Source organism: Brachyistius frenatus, unplaced genomic scaffold (genome assembly GCF_029030835.1).
Source record: "Brachyistius frenatus isolate BFR_SWC_R1_liver_20210118 unplaced genomic scaffold, ASM2903083v1 Contig_209, whole genome shotgun sequence".
Taxonomy (NCBI): domain Eukaryota; kingdom Metazoa; phylum Chordata; class Actinopteri; family Embiotocidae; genus Brachyistius; species Brachyistius frenatus.
The window spans coordinates 319,803-337,461 of record NW_027210808.1 but is presented as its reverse complement, the minus strand read 5'-3'; the positions used below and the strand labels follow the sequence as shown (position 1 = coordinate 337,461).

General features: G+C 40.5%; 1 protein-coding gene across 1 annotated transcript in view; it reads left to right on the top strand.

Moving 5' to 3' along the window:
* Positions 1 to 17,659, top strand: part of eepd1 (endonuclease/exonuclease/phosphatase family domain containing 1) — a 28,581-nt gene that overhangs the window by 8,871 nt on the left and 2,051 nt on the right. Inside the window, exons 3-6 of the mRNA XM_069719178.1 lie at positions 7,243 to 7,294; positions 14,045 to 14,155; positions 15,372 to 15,506; positions 17,384 to 17,522. Coding sequence (XP_069575279.1) covers positions 7,243 to 7,294; positions 14,045 to 14,155; positions 15,372 to 15,506; positions 17,384 to 17,522 — 437 coding nt within the window. The remainder of the gene's footprint in view (positions 1 to 7,242; positions 7,295 to 14,044; positions 14,156 to 15,371; positions 15,507 to 17,383; positions 17,523 to 17,659) is intronic.

The window sequence follows — 17,659 nt, the reverse complement described above, 5'->3', positions numbered from 1 at the left end:
AGCAGATTTAGAGAGCTGTTTGACATCATTGACGGTTTCTGTTGTCACAGCGAGACTGAACGATTCGACTCGCTGCCACAGAATCTCTATGCAAGCATTGTTTGTATTTTTACACTTATGTGTTTGTGCCTCATTTCTTCTCAAGTCGTATTTGTGTGAGGATTATCTCCTGTACACACAGCTGATTCTGCTGACCTCTCAGGGCTTTAAAGTGCAGTCAAAGCACTAGCTCTATCACTGACTCAGCACTGTGTCCTGATAACACAGCTGAACCTCAGGTCAGCTCAGGGTGGGCTGGCTTTGAGTCCGTGCCAGTGGAAGTGGGAGGATCAGGATCTTAACCAGCAGGAGTGGAGCAGCGTCTCAGAGTGACGGAGAGGAAGGGGGTATTGTCTGTGTGACTGCAGGCCTGTTTGTTCTGAAAACAGAAGGCGACGAAGTTACTGCTTGTGATCTCACCAACGCTGCGTTACATAATGTGAGGCTGCTCGGCCGTCCCGGTTGCGGCAGGATGGCTGAGCCGGAGGCACGGATGGATTTGTGGGAAAACTGGAATGGGGATTATTCATACTGGTGGTGCATTTGTGAATAGAGTGGCAGTACTGTTGTTATGTTAAAAATATCTGTAGGTGTGACAGTTTCACCTTTTCTCCTCTGTCTCAGGATACATTGGATGATGTCCTCTGAATTAGGGATTGGCCTTTCAAGCAAAAATACTAATCGAAAATCGCTCTGAACTATTCAACTATTAATCGATGATTTACTGCCACAACCTCCCGGTCCAATGCCTGCCTACACACACACACACACACACACACACACACACACACACACACACACACACACACACACACACACACACACACACACACACACACACACACACACACACACACACACACACACACACACCTAAAGAGAAGGACAGACTGACTGGCGCTCAGTCTGGCGCCGTAAACTCGGGCTCAGCAAATGCTATCCAATTATAAAACCCTCGTGTTGGACAGATGAGAAGCATGTCTTTGCTTTAATCTTCGTGCCGCTCGTCCAACATTAAACTCACTTCGTCTGGCTATTAAATATTGATCATTGGATGGGCCGTTTGCTTGGTGCTTCACGGTGGTGAATTTATATGCTAGTTTCACCAGCTGAGTTTGCACTGCACCTCATCTTCATTTATGTTTTGAAGGAGTTCTACACACTTTTTGATGTCGTCTTTTTATGTTCGTTCTGTTGGCACCCGGTAGCAATGTGTTCTTCTTCTCCTTAAGTTGTTTAAAAGTGGCCAGCAGACAGCTTTTAGGTGAATTATCGCCACCTTCTGACATCCCATCCCGAGTTACTTCTTTGACCAGTGTTAGATGCTGAAATGAAACACAAATCTGCAAAGTTGCAAATTGTATTGTCCTCATGCTATGCAAAAAGGACGCGGCCTCCATGGTGTGTGCGTGACGGCTGACTCGCTGTGTGTGTATTGTCTGCTGCGGTGCTGTTACTGCCAGTCCAATCCTTCTCCATTGACTTCTCCCTGGATAATGGCCATCAGTAATAGAAATGTTTCAGGTCCAACAAGTGAAGAGTTGTAACCAAAAAGCAGGGTTGTGATTTGTGTGTACCCACGTTCAGATTAGCACACTAACAGACAGAGAGAGAGGGATTGCACCACAAAACCTCTGCCCTTCACCTGCTCAAATATTTCCGTCATAAAGTCTACACTGGGTTACTGCTATGATCGTATAATACTCCCGGGATCACAAATCTTTTCCCGGTCCTTTTTTGCTGCGAGATGCGTGCTTACTCTCTAGATGACGCACGGCATTGAGACATCACATGAGCATCTCAAGCAGGTTGTGTAGCTGCTGTAACCGGAATGAAAACCAGGATGTGCCACCGACATGCCACTCAGGCAGTGTGTCCCAGGCCTTCGGCTGTAAAAAAGCAACAGACTGAGCGTGTTTTTTTTTTCTTCATATGGGAGTCAGTAACAGGTCATGTTCACATACTGTGAAGGCTCTTCTGGAGTGTTGATGTAGGCCTATTTCTAGCAATTAGCAAAAGAGCCAAATATAAAAATCATCGGGGAGATTTGGGCCTGATATCTAATTATTTTCAGATGGACGGTGAGAAAACTAAAAAGAAGGAGTGACTTTAGCAAACGATGCCAAACTGACGTGGAAAAAATTTACTGACGCTGTATTTCATAAGGGAAGTTGAATGGGAGTCTATGGAGCCGCAGCCTTTTTGAAGCCTAGAGGTCCAGAGGTCCTCGGTGCTATTGCAGGCTAAGGCACTTCTGCATTGGCCTCATTTTTCATACCTAGAAGCTACATCTACTTGTAGTCTATGAGTCTAGTCAATAAAAAGATGTTCCAATAGTGCAGCTTGTGCTCAGAAATTTCCCAATAAACCTTAAATCTAATTATTTAAACTTGCCAAAATGGCCTGATTTATATACTGCTCATAAAACTTGAAGACAACTTTTTGCCATTCATTGTTGTTTACAACTGACTTTATCTGCTGTCCTGTTAATCAGTTTGATTTGTTGTTACATGCAGCAAAAATCTCAAATAATGTAAATGCTACTGCATAACATATTACCTCATCTGGTCTCAGAATTTCATTTTACTCACTTCAAGCATGCCGCCTTAAAAGATGAACCCTCCAAGTTTTCAGGACAGCATTACCTATACATTTTGGATCCTTCCTACCCTCTTGTCATTTAATATGGGATGAACACATACACTGTAAAAACAAAACAAAAAAGAACTTTGTTGCTGCCATACTGGCAGACTTTAGTCTTTTAATACAATCTAAAGTGTGAGTGAGTTTCTGGAAAACATTAAATCAAAAGTAGTTTACACAGCACGTGTTGAGTAAGAGCAAGTGACATCTATGACAAATTGAAAGTTATGTCTTCTTCAGAGTTGTTGCTTTTAAAGTTGTTTTGCTGGATTTTCCCATTTTTGCGTGACTGCAGCATTAAATCCACCAAATCAGAAACACCGGAATAATGCTGTGCAGCTTTCCACACATCTCGATCCACTTTCACCCAAGCCTCTTCTATCTTTCTCCACTACCTGTGATCTGCTGAATATGTGTCAACAGCTGCTTTACTTGATTCTAATTCCTGTAACAGTTATTGAGGAAGTGTCCAGGCCAAGAAATAAGATTCACATAACCAGAAAGAGCCCAAAACGTGGCTGTAGTAAATCAGCTTCCAAAGCCTGATTCCATCAATGAGATGCTGAGATGCTTCGTGGGTTCTGTCAACATCCTTTAGTAATACATCTTTAATAATAGAGTTGTTACCCGAGGGGTCAGCTGTTTCTGGGAAACCTACCAATGAAACTGTAATGAGAATTGTTATCAGTAGATAGAAAGAGCCACACATACCTGCCTATATCCTTCTTCTGTGACATGGTCGTAAGGTGACACATGTTGATATTTTAGGACACAATGCTGTTTCCAAAGCCCTTAAGCACCTGTTCACTTTCCCGTAAAGTCACACCAGTAATAACACTGCAGCAGTAACATTGTTGCATCACTTTCAACATGGACCAAGCCTGGATGAGTGCAGTCACATAGTTACACACGTCGATGGACGTAGAACGTCGTACGGTGTGCTTACCAATCACAACAGCTGAGGAGCTAATGCTTCAAAAAGTTCAACTTCATCCCAGAGATTATTCAGAAGCAGCAGCTTTGACTGCAAAGAGAAACTGTATATGTAAGTGAAAATATTTTGTTCGAAACCTCTCTGCTGCTTGTTCTTTCTACAGATGCACTCGGTGCGTGCGAAGGTCCTCATCTGACTCACATCAAATGGCACAATACCACTGTTGTAACATTAACCCTTCTCCCTGGAGAAACTGAAAGCTGGCGTGCGTGATACTGTTTGGTCATGTGGTTGGACAAAGGCACATTTTATATCACTTTCGACATGGAGCAATGTAGGATTTATATAGTCACCATGACAACTACACAATATTTTTACATCCCGTTTGTCTTCCAATCACACTACAAATAGTGTTTCTACAATTTTTTTTATTTTTTGGGGGGGGAAAACAACAAAGTGAAAATATGATGTAAAAATGTCCTGAAAATTGGTGTGAGATCAAAGAGCTGCGCTCTTCCTACTGAGAACGAGATAACCAGACAGCTTCAGAAACCCGTAAGCGTCGCATACATGACATAACGTCCTGACTGTCCAATCAACCGTCTCAGATGCCAAGTCTTGTGCACATGCCCTCGCTCATTCTCTAATGCTTTGACATGCCTGAATAAAGACCGAAGAACATTAACGTAAGGTCACCTTGAGCTAGGTGATATGGACAAAATCAAATATGACAACATTTTTGACCAAATACCTCGATATCAATACTGCAAAGATATTATACAGACGACTATTCATACTCTCACACAATACTTACACAATGAAATTGTTGATGACTAAATCATCACATTAATGTGGACCTAATGCCAGTTGATCACCAAGATCCCCCAGCTGCTTTCCATTGGTGCCAACATAACCATGTAGCTTAATGGAACCATAATGTCCTCATACATTTTAGGGAACGTTCTCTATTATCCAGTAATGTCAGATGCGAGATCCTGCATAGTGCCCTCTGCTGTCGGCATGTGTGTCTGGTGTGTGTTGGTCAAACATCAAATGACATGGTGCTGATGACAGAGGTCTCTGCCATCTTGCCTGTCTGACCTTAATGCTGCGTAACTAAAACAACATGGCGGCCATTCCACAAGTATATACAGAGGTCGTGTCGTGGCTGAATTTGCCCACGTCGACTTCACATGTTGTAACTCCTAATGTTCTCTATGTTTACACTACGCATGAAGCTGGTGCAGGTCTCCGAGCCTCTGTGGAACGTGAATATACGTGAATAGGAGTCAGCCTGGAGGAGTAATAGAGCTGCTATAATGCCCAGCTGCAGCAGTAACACTTCACTAATACCAAAGACTGTTATGCAATGTGATTTTCTGTTTGGCTGATTTAGGATTAGTAGGTTAGAAGTGAACGAGGTCAAAGCATTGCCACCAACTTCATTTCATCGTGTTGCACCACAGAGAATCCATTTCACGTAGGGTATCACAGACTGAGCTGTGTGTGTGTGTGTGTGTGTGTGTGTGTGTGTGTGTGTGTGTGTGTGTGTGTGTGTGTGTGTGTGTGTGTGTGTGTGTGTGTGTGTGTGTGTGTGTGTGTGTGTGTGTTAGAAATATGGTGTGTGTAACTCAATTCAGCAGCAATGTCTCTCTCTGATATAATAAGCAGCTCAGATTAAGCTCTGAAAGATTATGGGTGTCAACTAGCAGGATTTTAGAAAACTATTTGATTTCCTTCCTGCTGCTAAATAAGATTTTCTTCATGTGCGGAGGCTGTGTATAAAAGACGTAAATCCAAATGAAATTCTGGTGAATGCTCTTCTCCTTTCCTGATACTGGATTGCAAAGCAGCTCCTCTTCAGAGCCGAATGAAGGCAGAGGTGAAAGTGCCGGTGCCTCTCTGAATTCTATTGCTTTTTATTATCCTGACTGTTAGTCTCAAAAATAATTTTAAAAGTAAACAGATACTTTTTTTATTGAGCTGTAAGGTGCCTCCTTCACAATGCAATAATGTGTTGGCATGTTGAATTCAGGACAGCAGTCCAAAGTGCCTGAGTCAGAGTTTTCTCAGCTCACTGCCAGTATTTAAATAACTGTGAGTCTGACCTGAGGAAACATGCTGTTTATTAACTGGAGAAGCCAGTTTGGGTTGTGCCATTTTGGTGTGTTGTGTCAACACCATTTGACTTTTTGTCCCAGGCAGTGCAGTATATCATTATTGTGTGCATGATAATAGAATGAAGTCCTGCTTTTGGCATATTGTATCATTAGTGTTTGTGTTAAACATACAGTATTAATACAACATCTTATCAAAATGCAACACTTCCATCTTGTTTCCTTTAACACTTACTGTGAGTTCCCTCACTAGGGTGTGATTTAAAAGCACCCTAGTGTTGTTTCCTCAAAGGGCCAGTTGACTGGAATTACAACACACTATTTCTTGAATCCCTTGAATCGTCACAGTGAGAGGTTTATCAGAGGTTTATTCAGAGAAGCAGGAGGCAGTTCCTACAGAATAGTGCTTTTTTTTAACAGAAATGTTTATTGCTGTGAGCACCACAGATGAACATTGTTGTATTTGGGTGGACACAGACAGAGACTGATATCTTAAAGCAAAATAAAACTAACTCCAACTCTGCATGGTTGGATACCGCTAGAATACGTTTGATGTTTTTGGTGTCCATCGTTGACGCTGAGCATTCATCTGTCGTGTCTCAGCTCTTCCTGTCCTAGATCAAACAGCGTAGGTGGTACTCACACATTTTTTCCTCCAAGTTTATGAATTTTAATATTGTACAAATACAGTCATGGATGAATTTGTTGGTACATTTAAAAGCTCAGTGACAAACGCTTTATTCCTCCTGAGAAGTAATTACATGAAAAGCAGTTTCCTCGTGTATACCTGCAGCCCGTGGTGGTCTGTTATAGAGTAAAGCAAAGAAAGATAAATTATTCCTTTTTCTATAAAGATTATTCTAAAACTGGCTTAACAGATTTGTTGGTACCCCAAGAAACAATTTGGGAAGAATACGGTTATAGTGATATTTTAAACTAGCTGGGGTTTTTAAACAGTCTTTAATCTTGTAATGAGTCATTCAAAATGGGAAGAAATGGTTACTCTGCTGTTTTACAGGAAAATGGACCACAGATTGAGCAGAATGATGGTGGTAATGGTAGACAGAGGACAAAGGAAAACATAATTGTGACGGACCAGTCTGGTATGAGCTCATGCTGGTTAATGTTAACAAACACATCTTGCACCTCTACATGGCTAACTTTTACAAGCCTCTTTAGTCCGTTGAAAAAAACAAGTAAAACAAGAACAAACACCTTTCAAGGAGACATGGTTTTGTTTGCTGATTGCAGTCACTCTTCTTCCCCTCAGACAGGTCCTATAATAAGGATGGTTTAAAGTAGCTTTTAGGTAAAAGAGGAAAGTATCCTGTAATGATCCTGCCACTGGAACAGCAACAGCCTAATTTCAAAACCATTATATAACGATCATTATATTCCCAGCTTTCATACCAACCGTTGACGTACCACTTTATGTATTTGGTGTTTGTGGATGTCACTTGTCACAATGTGAATATGTGAATGTAAAACTCCTGATTTCTCTCGTTGCAGCATCAAGTTACTGGCGGTGCAGGACCTTCTGGAGCGGGAGGCTCTAGATAAGGTAAAGAATGGTTTGAACTACAGCTGTTGGTGCTGATGCCTGCTTTGATTTGCAGGGTTGTACTGTAAATGAGATGACTCACCACTCAGCGTAATGCACTCAGGAATTTCCTGACCATTTATTGTGTTGCTGCTCGGAAAATTGCCCTCCTTCCCTTCGCTCTCTCGATCTATGTCTCTTTGTCTCGTGTGAATGTCTTCTATTTCTAGGCCCACATTTAGGTTTGAACTGTGTTAGCGCTCTTCTGTGCCTTCATTACTATAAATAAGGCAGTGGTTGCTATGGGTTGGAGGGTGGCTGCTACATCAGTGTCGGGAACCAGGAGACATTGGATCCATCTTCAATTCAGATTCCTTTTTAAAAATTAGAAATAAATCATTTTGCAAAACTAGTGGCTCAGTTTACCAGACAGGTGGACAGATGGACAGATGGACAATTAGACAGATGGACAGGTAGACAGGTGGACAGATGGAGAGTTGGACAGGTACACAGGTGGACAGGTAGACAGGTAGACAGGTAGACAGGTGAACAGGTGGACAACAACTTGTTGGCACCTCATGTACATGAATGAGATCAAATCCTACAAATCCTCCAGACTTTCCAAATGTTACTGGAGGGATGTAGATATTCATACTTTTCAGCCTTGTGTGTAGTTTAGTTTCTTACTTTATTCATCATGAACTGAAAATATAAATACCGGTTCACTCTTTGTGAAATCAGTGGTGCTTGAAAAGTATGACATATGATGGGTATTCTGTGAACTCTTGTAACATGCTAGTAGCGAGAAGATGCAAGCACTAATCACTTACAATAGCTTCCTTAGCTTTTTCCTGTTTTGTCTGTAATGTGCCATTTAGCTCTTCCCCCTGGCATTTCTATTCACTAAAGGGTCACTGAATGCTGCCTTGCCAGATGGTTACTAACTCTTAGAAGCATGTTTAGCTCCCTTGCTTAGTGGATATTTAGTTAGTAATGATGTATTTGTACGATTGACTTCTCATAACTGATGACACCCCATTCCTCTAAACAATTACGGTCTGATAGGGGAGTTTCTATAAATAATAACAGCTCCTAAACTACTGCTGGCTTCTAGAAAATCCTGATCGCAGCAATGAATTGATTTAAATGCAAAATGTTGTCTTTGTGTGTGACTGAGCCTGAAGACATGAAATTTTGGGACCCCAATCTGTCAATATGGATGAGACATCAGTGAACACAAAATAGAATCACTAATACATGAAGATCATCATCTCCTCCTCTCACTGAGCGGAGATGTAGGGCGACTGTATTAATGCACAGACATCAGCACATCCGTAAAATATCCGAGTTCAACGGGCCGCTGTGAGCGGTGGCTGCTCCTGTTCAGCCTCCACACTTCTTCACACGGGTAATGTCACTTTCTGTTGTGGCTACCAAATGGATCCTTGGCAGAGAAATGGGAGCTCAGTGGAAAGGGAAGTAGGTCAGCAGCAGAGTATTTTGGACCGAGAGAGGGAGGTGGTGGGAGGATGAGTTACCTCTGGACAAGTGCTAGCCCACATCGCAGCGTTTTCACTGCTGCCAGCCTCCTACACTGATTCTCGGCCTGTTTCCCATCTCTTCTGTCTTATCTTAGTCATTAGGACCCTCTCTGTTCTACCTCTACCACTAAAGTGTTTCTTCTCCTGCTGAGTGAATAAGTAATGTTTTCTATTCCCACTTGGATCTATCGCGTCACTGGGTGCAGTGCAGCTTGCCAAAGTAGCTTTTTTCCTTAAGTGTCACACTTTCAAACTCGGAAAATGTATTTGTTTTTGCCCTTAAAAGGCAAATTTCTCGTGGATTTTGAATGACAGGTAATATATATTCATATCATTCCTGTAATTTGTTTTACGTGTTTCCCCTGATCCAAACTTCGTTTTACAATAAAGCTTCATAGTTTCTCTACAATTTAATCAATCTGGTTAGTTCTACAATAGAGCTGCCATACAGTCTGTCAAAGGTTTCTGTTTCAGTGGAGATTTTATTGACACATTATCATTTCGATTATATTTTATAAGATCTTACATACTGCAAGAAAAACAGTCTTTGTAAACTGTAATTACACAATATTTAGTGGCATTAAAATGTCATTCTAAAGATTAGAATGACATCACTTAAGAAATAGCACATACATGCAGTATTAGAAACTGATAACTGTCAACGGTTATTGTCGTCATAATGTAATATTGTACGATTTATTCAATCCCTCCCTTCTTTACCACGTAAAAAAGTTCAACTCAACTGGAGCCAAACTTTATTTTGTTTGCACCGCTGCACCTCCTGCAATAAGTCTACCTCTATTAATAACTGAGCATGGCATGTATGTTTTTAATGAAAATGGGCTGCATTCCCCCGTAAGGAGCACAAGTTATGTTCGACCATAACTGGAAAAGGGAATGATTAGTTTATGTAATGTGTCACATTAGCCTCTGGGGACTTTTAAATCCCATACGATGGACTTCCTTCACTTGAAGTTGAATTTAGACCTGCAGTATTGCGAAGTCTCCTTTACAGCCATGCATTTACTGCAGTGAAGTACATTTACCCAAATAAAGTACAGTTTTGAGGTATGTACTAAAGTACTTGATGGTTTGTATTGTGATTGAACATTCACTTGTGTGGTCTCCAGGAAGACTGTTTGCTAACTTTGTAGTGGCTTAAAATTTAAGTGTAGTTTTTGCAGCCTGCTTATCCCACATAACTGCGACTGAACAGACTCATAACTTACCTGTATATCACTTTGACAAAATACACATTATGATGATTTATGTCATAAGAAAGTGGCTTAACTAACTTACAATGGATCCTCCACTGCTTCCACGTGGTAAATGGCCACTTTGTAAGACAGCATTTCAGAGTAAAATGTTTGCTGGGCATGTGTTGGGATTACTCACACAGTGTGTGCCTGTTTTAGACTGTTGTCCTCACTCTGTTTTGTTGCTAAGGAACCGTCTGTCTGTGTCTCTGTTTTCATCGTCATTATTAGTCACTCTGTTGAAGTCCTTCGTGGTTACTGTCCAAGAGTACAAACAGACTGGGCTAGACTTCTGCTTTGTAAATAGCTCTAAAACATACACGCACTCATTTTTGTTTTGTCGATGCTGGAAACTCCAGACACTGAAATGCCACTCGGTTCAGTGTTGTAGCTAATGAGCAGCTCAGCTCTTCTGCTCATGCTTCAGACAGAGTGGCTGTGAGTGGTGTTCACCAGAGGAAAGAAAAGAAACCTCCTTCTTTAGCATCTTTCAGCTCATTGTTTTGGTTTTACCGGCCACAACTTTGTCATCAGTTTCATTTCCAGCTGCGGCAGGAAGCTCTTTTTAATCAACAAGCTCTGAACACTTCCCAGGAGCTATCTGTCCAACACCAAACAGCAGACAGATGCAGTTAGTGACTAGCTAGTGAAAAAAGGTGGAGTCAAAGAATCAAATATTTGTCTTGGGTGTTTATTAAAGTAGAGCTGACATCAAGCAAAACATTTTCTTCAAGTCACTAGGTGTCTGACCCATGTACGAACATTTTGGAGACAGGTAGAAATGTTGAAACATGGTGAGATGGTGAATTCAAGTCAGGTTAAAGAGCTAAAATGTGATAGGCATTGGCCTACATATAATGATGCATCTCACACATTTAATTTCACATTTTAGCCCATAGATTTAATTTATCATAAACATTCAAACTAGCTGTGTAGTTTGTACTATTGAGCCTTATATCTTCCATGAGCCCTTTTCAATTGTAAAAGGTAAAGGCAAATTTACTTCCACTCAAGAGGCTTATTTCATCAGCGCTGTCTCACCATCACATTCCCCACCTCTGGAGCTGGACCGACTCTCATGGGACACACAACTGTCGTTACAATGCAGAATGATGCTGGGATGTGGCAGGCGGCAGGATTAAAAAAAAGCTAGACTGCCTTTCCCTGATATTAAGCCTGAATATAGCAAGTGTTTTTCATCACACACATATGGCTAACTGATTAAATTGTCCTAATTGGTAGTAGAAATTTATAATAACATCAAATAGCATTGAAGAATTGTAGAACATCTATATCGTACTTTGACTTCTGTCAGAAAAACTCCTTTTCTACCTCTTTCTCTCTGCTATTAACATTATTCACTGAAGAAGCACTGAGCAGCATGGCTAATTTTATATGCATCGACATTCATAAGGTGCTTTGTTTGGACTATTTATGCTTTAATGTGAGGAATATCCAGCTGATCTAAGGTGGACTGTAATTTATAAAGGGAACCTTACATGCACACAAACACTGTTAATGTGGACCATACACACTGTTTAATAGATGAAGCACCTGGCCTTGTCCAGGTTTCACAGAAGAACTCTCAGCTCTGCCAGGTGATTGCTGGGCTTTCTGCCAGGACCTCAACTGCATGCTGCGCCCACACTTTGGTCCTCACAGGGTGAATTATGAGGGTGTTTTGTGTTTTGGCAAAGTAGTACTTGTGAGCAATTCACCTTTATGCCTTACAGGCTCAGTGGCCCCCGGGGACTGGCACTGAAAGTAAAACCTGCTGAGGGGTTTCTAACCTCTTGTTAGTTTGAAATTGCTCTTGTAACAATACCATGACTTCCTCAGTGATGGGCCAGTGAAAGCAGCATGTACTTCACCCTGAACGTAGTGCTGTGTATCTCACTGCAGCCTGACAGAGCTGTGGTCCCACTAGGTATAAGGCACTAGGCAGCATAATTGAATTGAAATTGAATAGGTGACTGGATTAACTTTGTTACAGTGCTTCATTGTTATAACATTGAACACAATTTTTGAATGAAGTGCAAATTTGCTTGGAATTTAAAGTCCAATACCAACTGAGCTGGATAAGGTGTTGATAACCGCTTTTGTGGCCCGTCCAAAAGATAAAATCAAGTTCTAACACCTTTATATTTAGTTTAGATTTTACTCAGCTGGAAGGTGACCCCACCCGGCTTCTTCCTGCAAACTCAGGCAAGGTCAATAAAAGATAGAGGTTATAACAATAACAAGCATGGCAGTGGAGCCCATCCACCCGGACAGCAGCTCCCCATCTAACTCATTTCTATATTGAGATCGGTTTAAATTGCAGTTTAATTGAGATAATAAGAATGCATTCTAATACCAGGTGTAGATGTATAATCCCATTGATTACATATCAGTGGTCAGATTCAGATCACATGTTGCTGCTAATGGGGCAAAAGATTCGGTCATCCACGGCCGCACATTATTCACTGTTCATTTTACCTTGCATTTTACTGGACACTTTTATATATAGACTATCATTATAAAAAGTGTGTGAAGAGGGACAAGGACAATAGCGCTGCACAGAGTAACCAACCTACAGAATGATGAAGGAATGCAGCTCCACACAGCAGATTGCACGCGCGCGTGTGTGTGTGTGTGTGTGTGTGTGTGTGTGTGTGTGTGTGTGTGTGTGTGTGTGTGTGTGTGTGTGTGTGTGTGTGTGTGTGTGTGTGTGTGTGTGTGTGTGTGTGTGTGTGTGTGTGTGTGTGTGTGTGGATGGGGTCCCTTTGACTCCGTCTAGCTGCACACACAGGGGAGTCCTTCCTCCTCCTCCTCCTCCTCCTCCTCCTCCTCCTCCTCCTGAGGCTCTAATTTTAGACACGCTGGCTGTCTGTCAGGTCAGAGCAGCAATCTGAAGCTTTAAGGGCATGTTCATATGTGCAGCTATTCTTTTCTACAGCTTCTGTTATTTCCACACCGAGTTACCTTTGTACGTTCTTCCGGATATTTGACCACTCCTGCATTAGCCGGTTTTCAGTTATGTCGACGTAAGAGGCTTCCTCTTTCTCACTCTATTTCCTCTGTGAGATTAAGCTATTTGAGTTCATTGAACTTTGTATTGTTTCTTCATGACTGTTAGACTGTCGAGCAAAACATGTTTTTGCTGACGACCGTTTAATCCGCCCTCAGGAATGAATAAAAAGCAGAGAAAATGCCATGCTGGTGTTGAATTATCAGATTAACTAGATATTTTATAAATTATTATTATGCCCAAAGGTGCTGAATTGTTATCTTAACAGGACTGATAATACGTCTGAGAGAGCTGCTCTGAAAGCAGTATAACTGTCATCTATAGTTTTACCAAGATGTTCTTATTGTTAATACCAAGAATCCCGTTATTACTTGGTCATGTAAACTGTATTGACTTTTCATGGCACAGGTAAATAAAATCTATTGCACATTTACAGTCTAGCTTCTGTTCCATCACCCACAAGCGTACATGTGTCTCTGCATTGTAATGTGTTATTTTGTTTTTATTATTTTGTGAACAACAATAATAACAAGGTGTAAAATGTATATGAGCCGGCACAAGCGCCCTCGTTATTGATTTGACCAGTGTCGTAGATTTTCAGACTTCATGGAAAACCCGCTAGATATTAAATTCCTTAAGCATGGCTAGCTTCATTTGTAAGATGTTAAATAGTACCCTTCGTCAAGTGTGGCTTATGGCTGCAATTTAAGTATTTACTTTATGTTTGTTTGCAGTGAGGAACTCTTCATAAATTTAGCTGCTAGCTCCTGTTTATATATTTAGTTAACACTGAATTTCAAGTGATATCTTTCTTTAGGCTAATTTACTGCTGCTGCTTAAATTAAACTCCATAAAAATGGTGGTTCTTCTTCCCAGAGGAGTTTGCAAAACAAACATTATTAAAACCAAGTTTTGTATCTGCACAGTTTTAATGAAATGGCCTTTCTGTTTTTTTGTGTTGCAGTTCTGTGTGGAGTTAAACCAAGGAACGCTGGCCAGCGTACGGAAGTGGAAATGGCCACGGGGGCTTTGGAAAAGTATTGTGTCTGAAAAACCCACCGGACACTCCAGCAAGGTATGGCAGCCATTTTTAATCACACTGATATCTTACTTGATTTCAAAAACAAACACCGGATGTCATAGGACATAAAACTACTGCTGCAACGCTAAATTTAAAGTCAATTCGTCTGCTGTTATGTTCTGCCCTCATGAACCATGAAGTCTCCGGAGTAAAACCAGGTGTGGTGGATACTTGCAGCTCCAGAAGGTTGTTTATTTTGTCCAAATATCTGCTTAGACATCAGGAAGACGCTGAGCACACAGCAGATAGTTGTGTTTGTTCAGAGCGAGCCAGTAGATAAAAACTTGATATAAACTTGAGTGGAGTCAGTGCATGTGACTGCAGTCACATAAACGGATGGTTGAAATAAAAGCAAAGGGATTTTAAACGCCAACTATAAGTACATTCTGACAGCATGACATAACCAGAGGATCGTACAACAAAAAGAGTGCTATCAATTATCTCTTCTAATTCTCAGTTAAAGACTGCATGAGCATATTTGTTCAAATGTCAATCTTTACAATATTCATGATCATAAAGAACATTCATGTACATTTAAAGCTGCAGTAAAATCTACTGATCATGTGCAGGTGGATTTTTAAGCACTTTGATCGATTTTCTAAAACAGCCCATTGAGGAGACTGAGCTTATGCTGTTACTATTATTTTCTGAATATTTATTTATTCATTTATTTGTTTGTTTGTTTAATCATTTTTGTTGTTTCTTTATGCATTTGTTTGTCCATTTGTTGGTTTAATCATTCGCTTGTTTGTTTATTTGGTTTTGTTTGTTTGTTTATCCATGTGTTTGTTTATTTTGTGTATTAATGTGTGAATGTGTGAATGGAAAACAGTGTAAAAAGCGCTTTGAGACCGATAAGGCGATAAAGCGCTATACAAGTGCAGAACATTTACCATTTACCTTTTACCATTTACCTTTTACCTTTCCATGTACATCTGTCATCTGTGTGTGAAATGAGGCCTCCTGACCCAGAGTCCTCATGTTACCCAACAGTGCATTACTTCAAGGCTCATACAGTACTGGAGAAATGAATCCTATCAAGCCAACATCAAAGCATCCATGAAACATTTGCGTTTCAATAAATGTCTCGAATTCAAAGTTAAGCAACAAGGCTAGAGAGTTCATATTGATGTACTCAGAAATAGTCAAACTTTCACTGTTAATTAGTAAAAGTGCTCAGAACCATTTCCCCACTTTTCTCTGTCTGCAGGGAGTGAGCTACTCTGGTTTTCTGTGGGACATCTCAGCAGGTATTGAACTGAAGGATGCTGTAGCCATGGACTCTCCTGTTGTCAATGGCAACGGGAATCATACATACCCTCGACTCTTCCTGGCTCACTTTTTAGTAAGTAACCATTCATTCAATTACATGAAGTATTTTTGCTCATATATTGTGCAGATATAGACCTTTTAATGAAAGACCAGACAGTGTATTATCCTGTCAGTGTGACTGTCAATCAAAATAATAACCAAGGTTTGCTTTTTTTCTTTTTATGTTGCGACGATAAAAATACCGCACATATATGTATATATATATGTATATGTATATATATATATATACAAAAAAATAACTGAGCAAGAAACATAGGAAGTCGAGGGCTTGTACAAAGACCTCACTTGAAATCTCAACATATTTCATGAGCAACTTCATCAATTAGGCTGAATCTGCTTCACTGTTGTACATAGCAAGAGCTCCTGTCTATAGCTCAGCAGTCTGTACAGTTGGCTCTCTTTGCTGTTTGTTACGTAATTTATAAAGGTTGCCAACTCTCACGCTTCTGGAGTGAAACACCGGACTGAAGCTCTGCCTCACTCTCACACTGCCCAAACTAATCTTATGTCAGATAAGTAGAGGCGTCAAAGCTTTTCTTTCATATATAAAAACAGTTAGGTTAAACAGGCTTTTTCTGCTCAAGGGACAAAGTCTGAACATCAGGTTGTTTTCATATTTCTGCACCAAACATCGATCCTTAAACAAAAGACACAACTTGTGCTTATAAATTGCCGAAGGCTCACACAAAAACCTCTCTGGAACAGGTTATTAATGAGACTCATCAATAATGGATGTAATCCAGGCTCGTTAACAGGAACAATAGTTGTGTTTGTTGCTTGAGGCTGTTTGTAGGAGTTTAAACAGCAGTAAAATCATATGTTTTATATATTTGAGCATGTGGTACAATAGCAGTGACTTCATTGATAAAACACCTGTATACCTCAGAAAGGTGGGCTGCCACACACAGTCCCAGTTTTTTTAGTTGGACCCTAAACGTTTGTTACACAGGGGTCATCTGCAGGTGGAGCCCTGCTCCATCTCAGCTGTGGGGACATTTTTTATTTCATTTTAATAAAAGTCTATATAAACTCTAACTATATATAGGACATTAAATCTCAAATCATTAAAGTAACTAATAAAATATGGCAACAGTAACCATGACAACACATTTTATTGTATCATATATTGCTGTAATTAGATACATTATCATCATCCATGAACAGAATTTCCAGTGTTTCCAAAATAAAGTAATACGAAGGTTTTAAGAATAGCACAGACAGCCGATTTGAGCTGATAATTATGATTGAATTATTTGAATACCAAAGCATCAGCACCAAATTACCGCTTTCCAAATGGCTGCTGTTTAACACATTCCCATTGCACAGCTTTATTCCTTCCTGGGAGAGTAATGATGTTCCAACCGTCCAGTTAAATCTCTTATTTCACTGTCTCTGGCATTATTTTTGATGACATAACAGAATAATCATCCACATTAAAATACGGGTAAGACCATTAACCTATACATGAACTGGTAGGAGCAGTAAGGGACCTGGGCAGTGTATAGGGGGCGCTAACCCAAAACAGTTTCAGTACCGCTGGTCGAAACTTCGTTAACGTTCATTCTGATTGGAAAAAAAACAGTTTTAATAAAATATCACAACTCACTGTCAAATTGTTAACTTTTCTTGGGACCTTTCAACACAAATTTTTTTTGAGATGTGGGTTCAACTCAGGAAAAAGTTTTTTGTTAATATTCTGTAGCATTATTTCTTAAAACAATCAGAAAAAGCACCTTTAAAAATACAAAACATTTTAAAAACACAACATATTCAAATGTACCTTCTCAAACTGAACAGCATTCAGACACACTCTTCTTCATAACTCAGTCTTTTTTTTTCTTTAGTTGCCAGTTGGTTGTTACAATTCAAATGACTGACTTCTCCTTCTAGGTTGGTTCGTACGAGCTGACAGTGGTGAACGTCCACATCCAGGCTCCGGCCCCACCGGGGGAGTCCAACGGCAAAAACCACAACTCAGATGAAAACAAGAGTCAGCGCCTCTCCCCCAGCATCCAGGAAACACTCAAAGGTCAGTTCTGTCAGGTTCGACCAGCTGAGCTCAGCTCTTTCACACCACAGATGTGGGCAGATTCACACGTTTTGATGGATCACAACTCTCAGACAGATCGCCATGTCCTGTACATCCTACATCTGTTCAACCCTGTT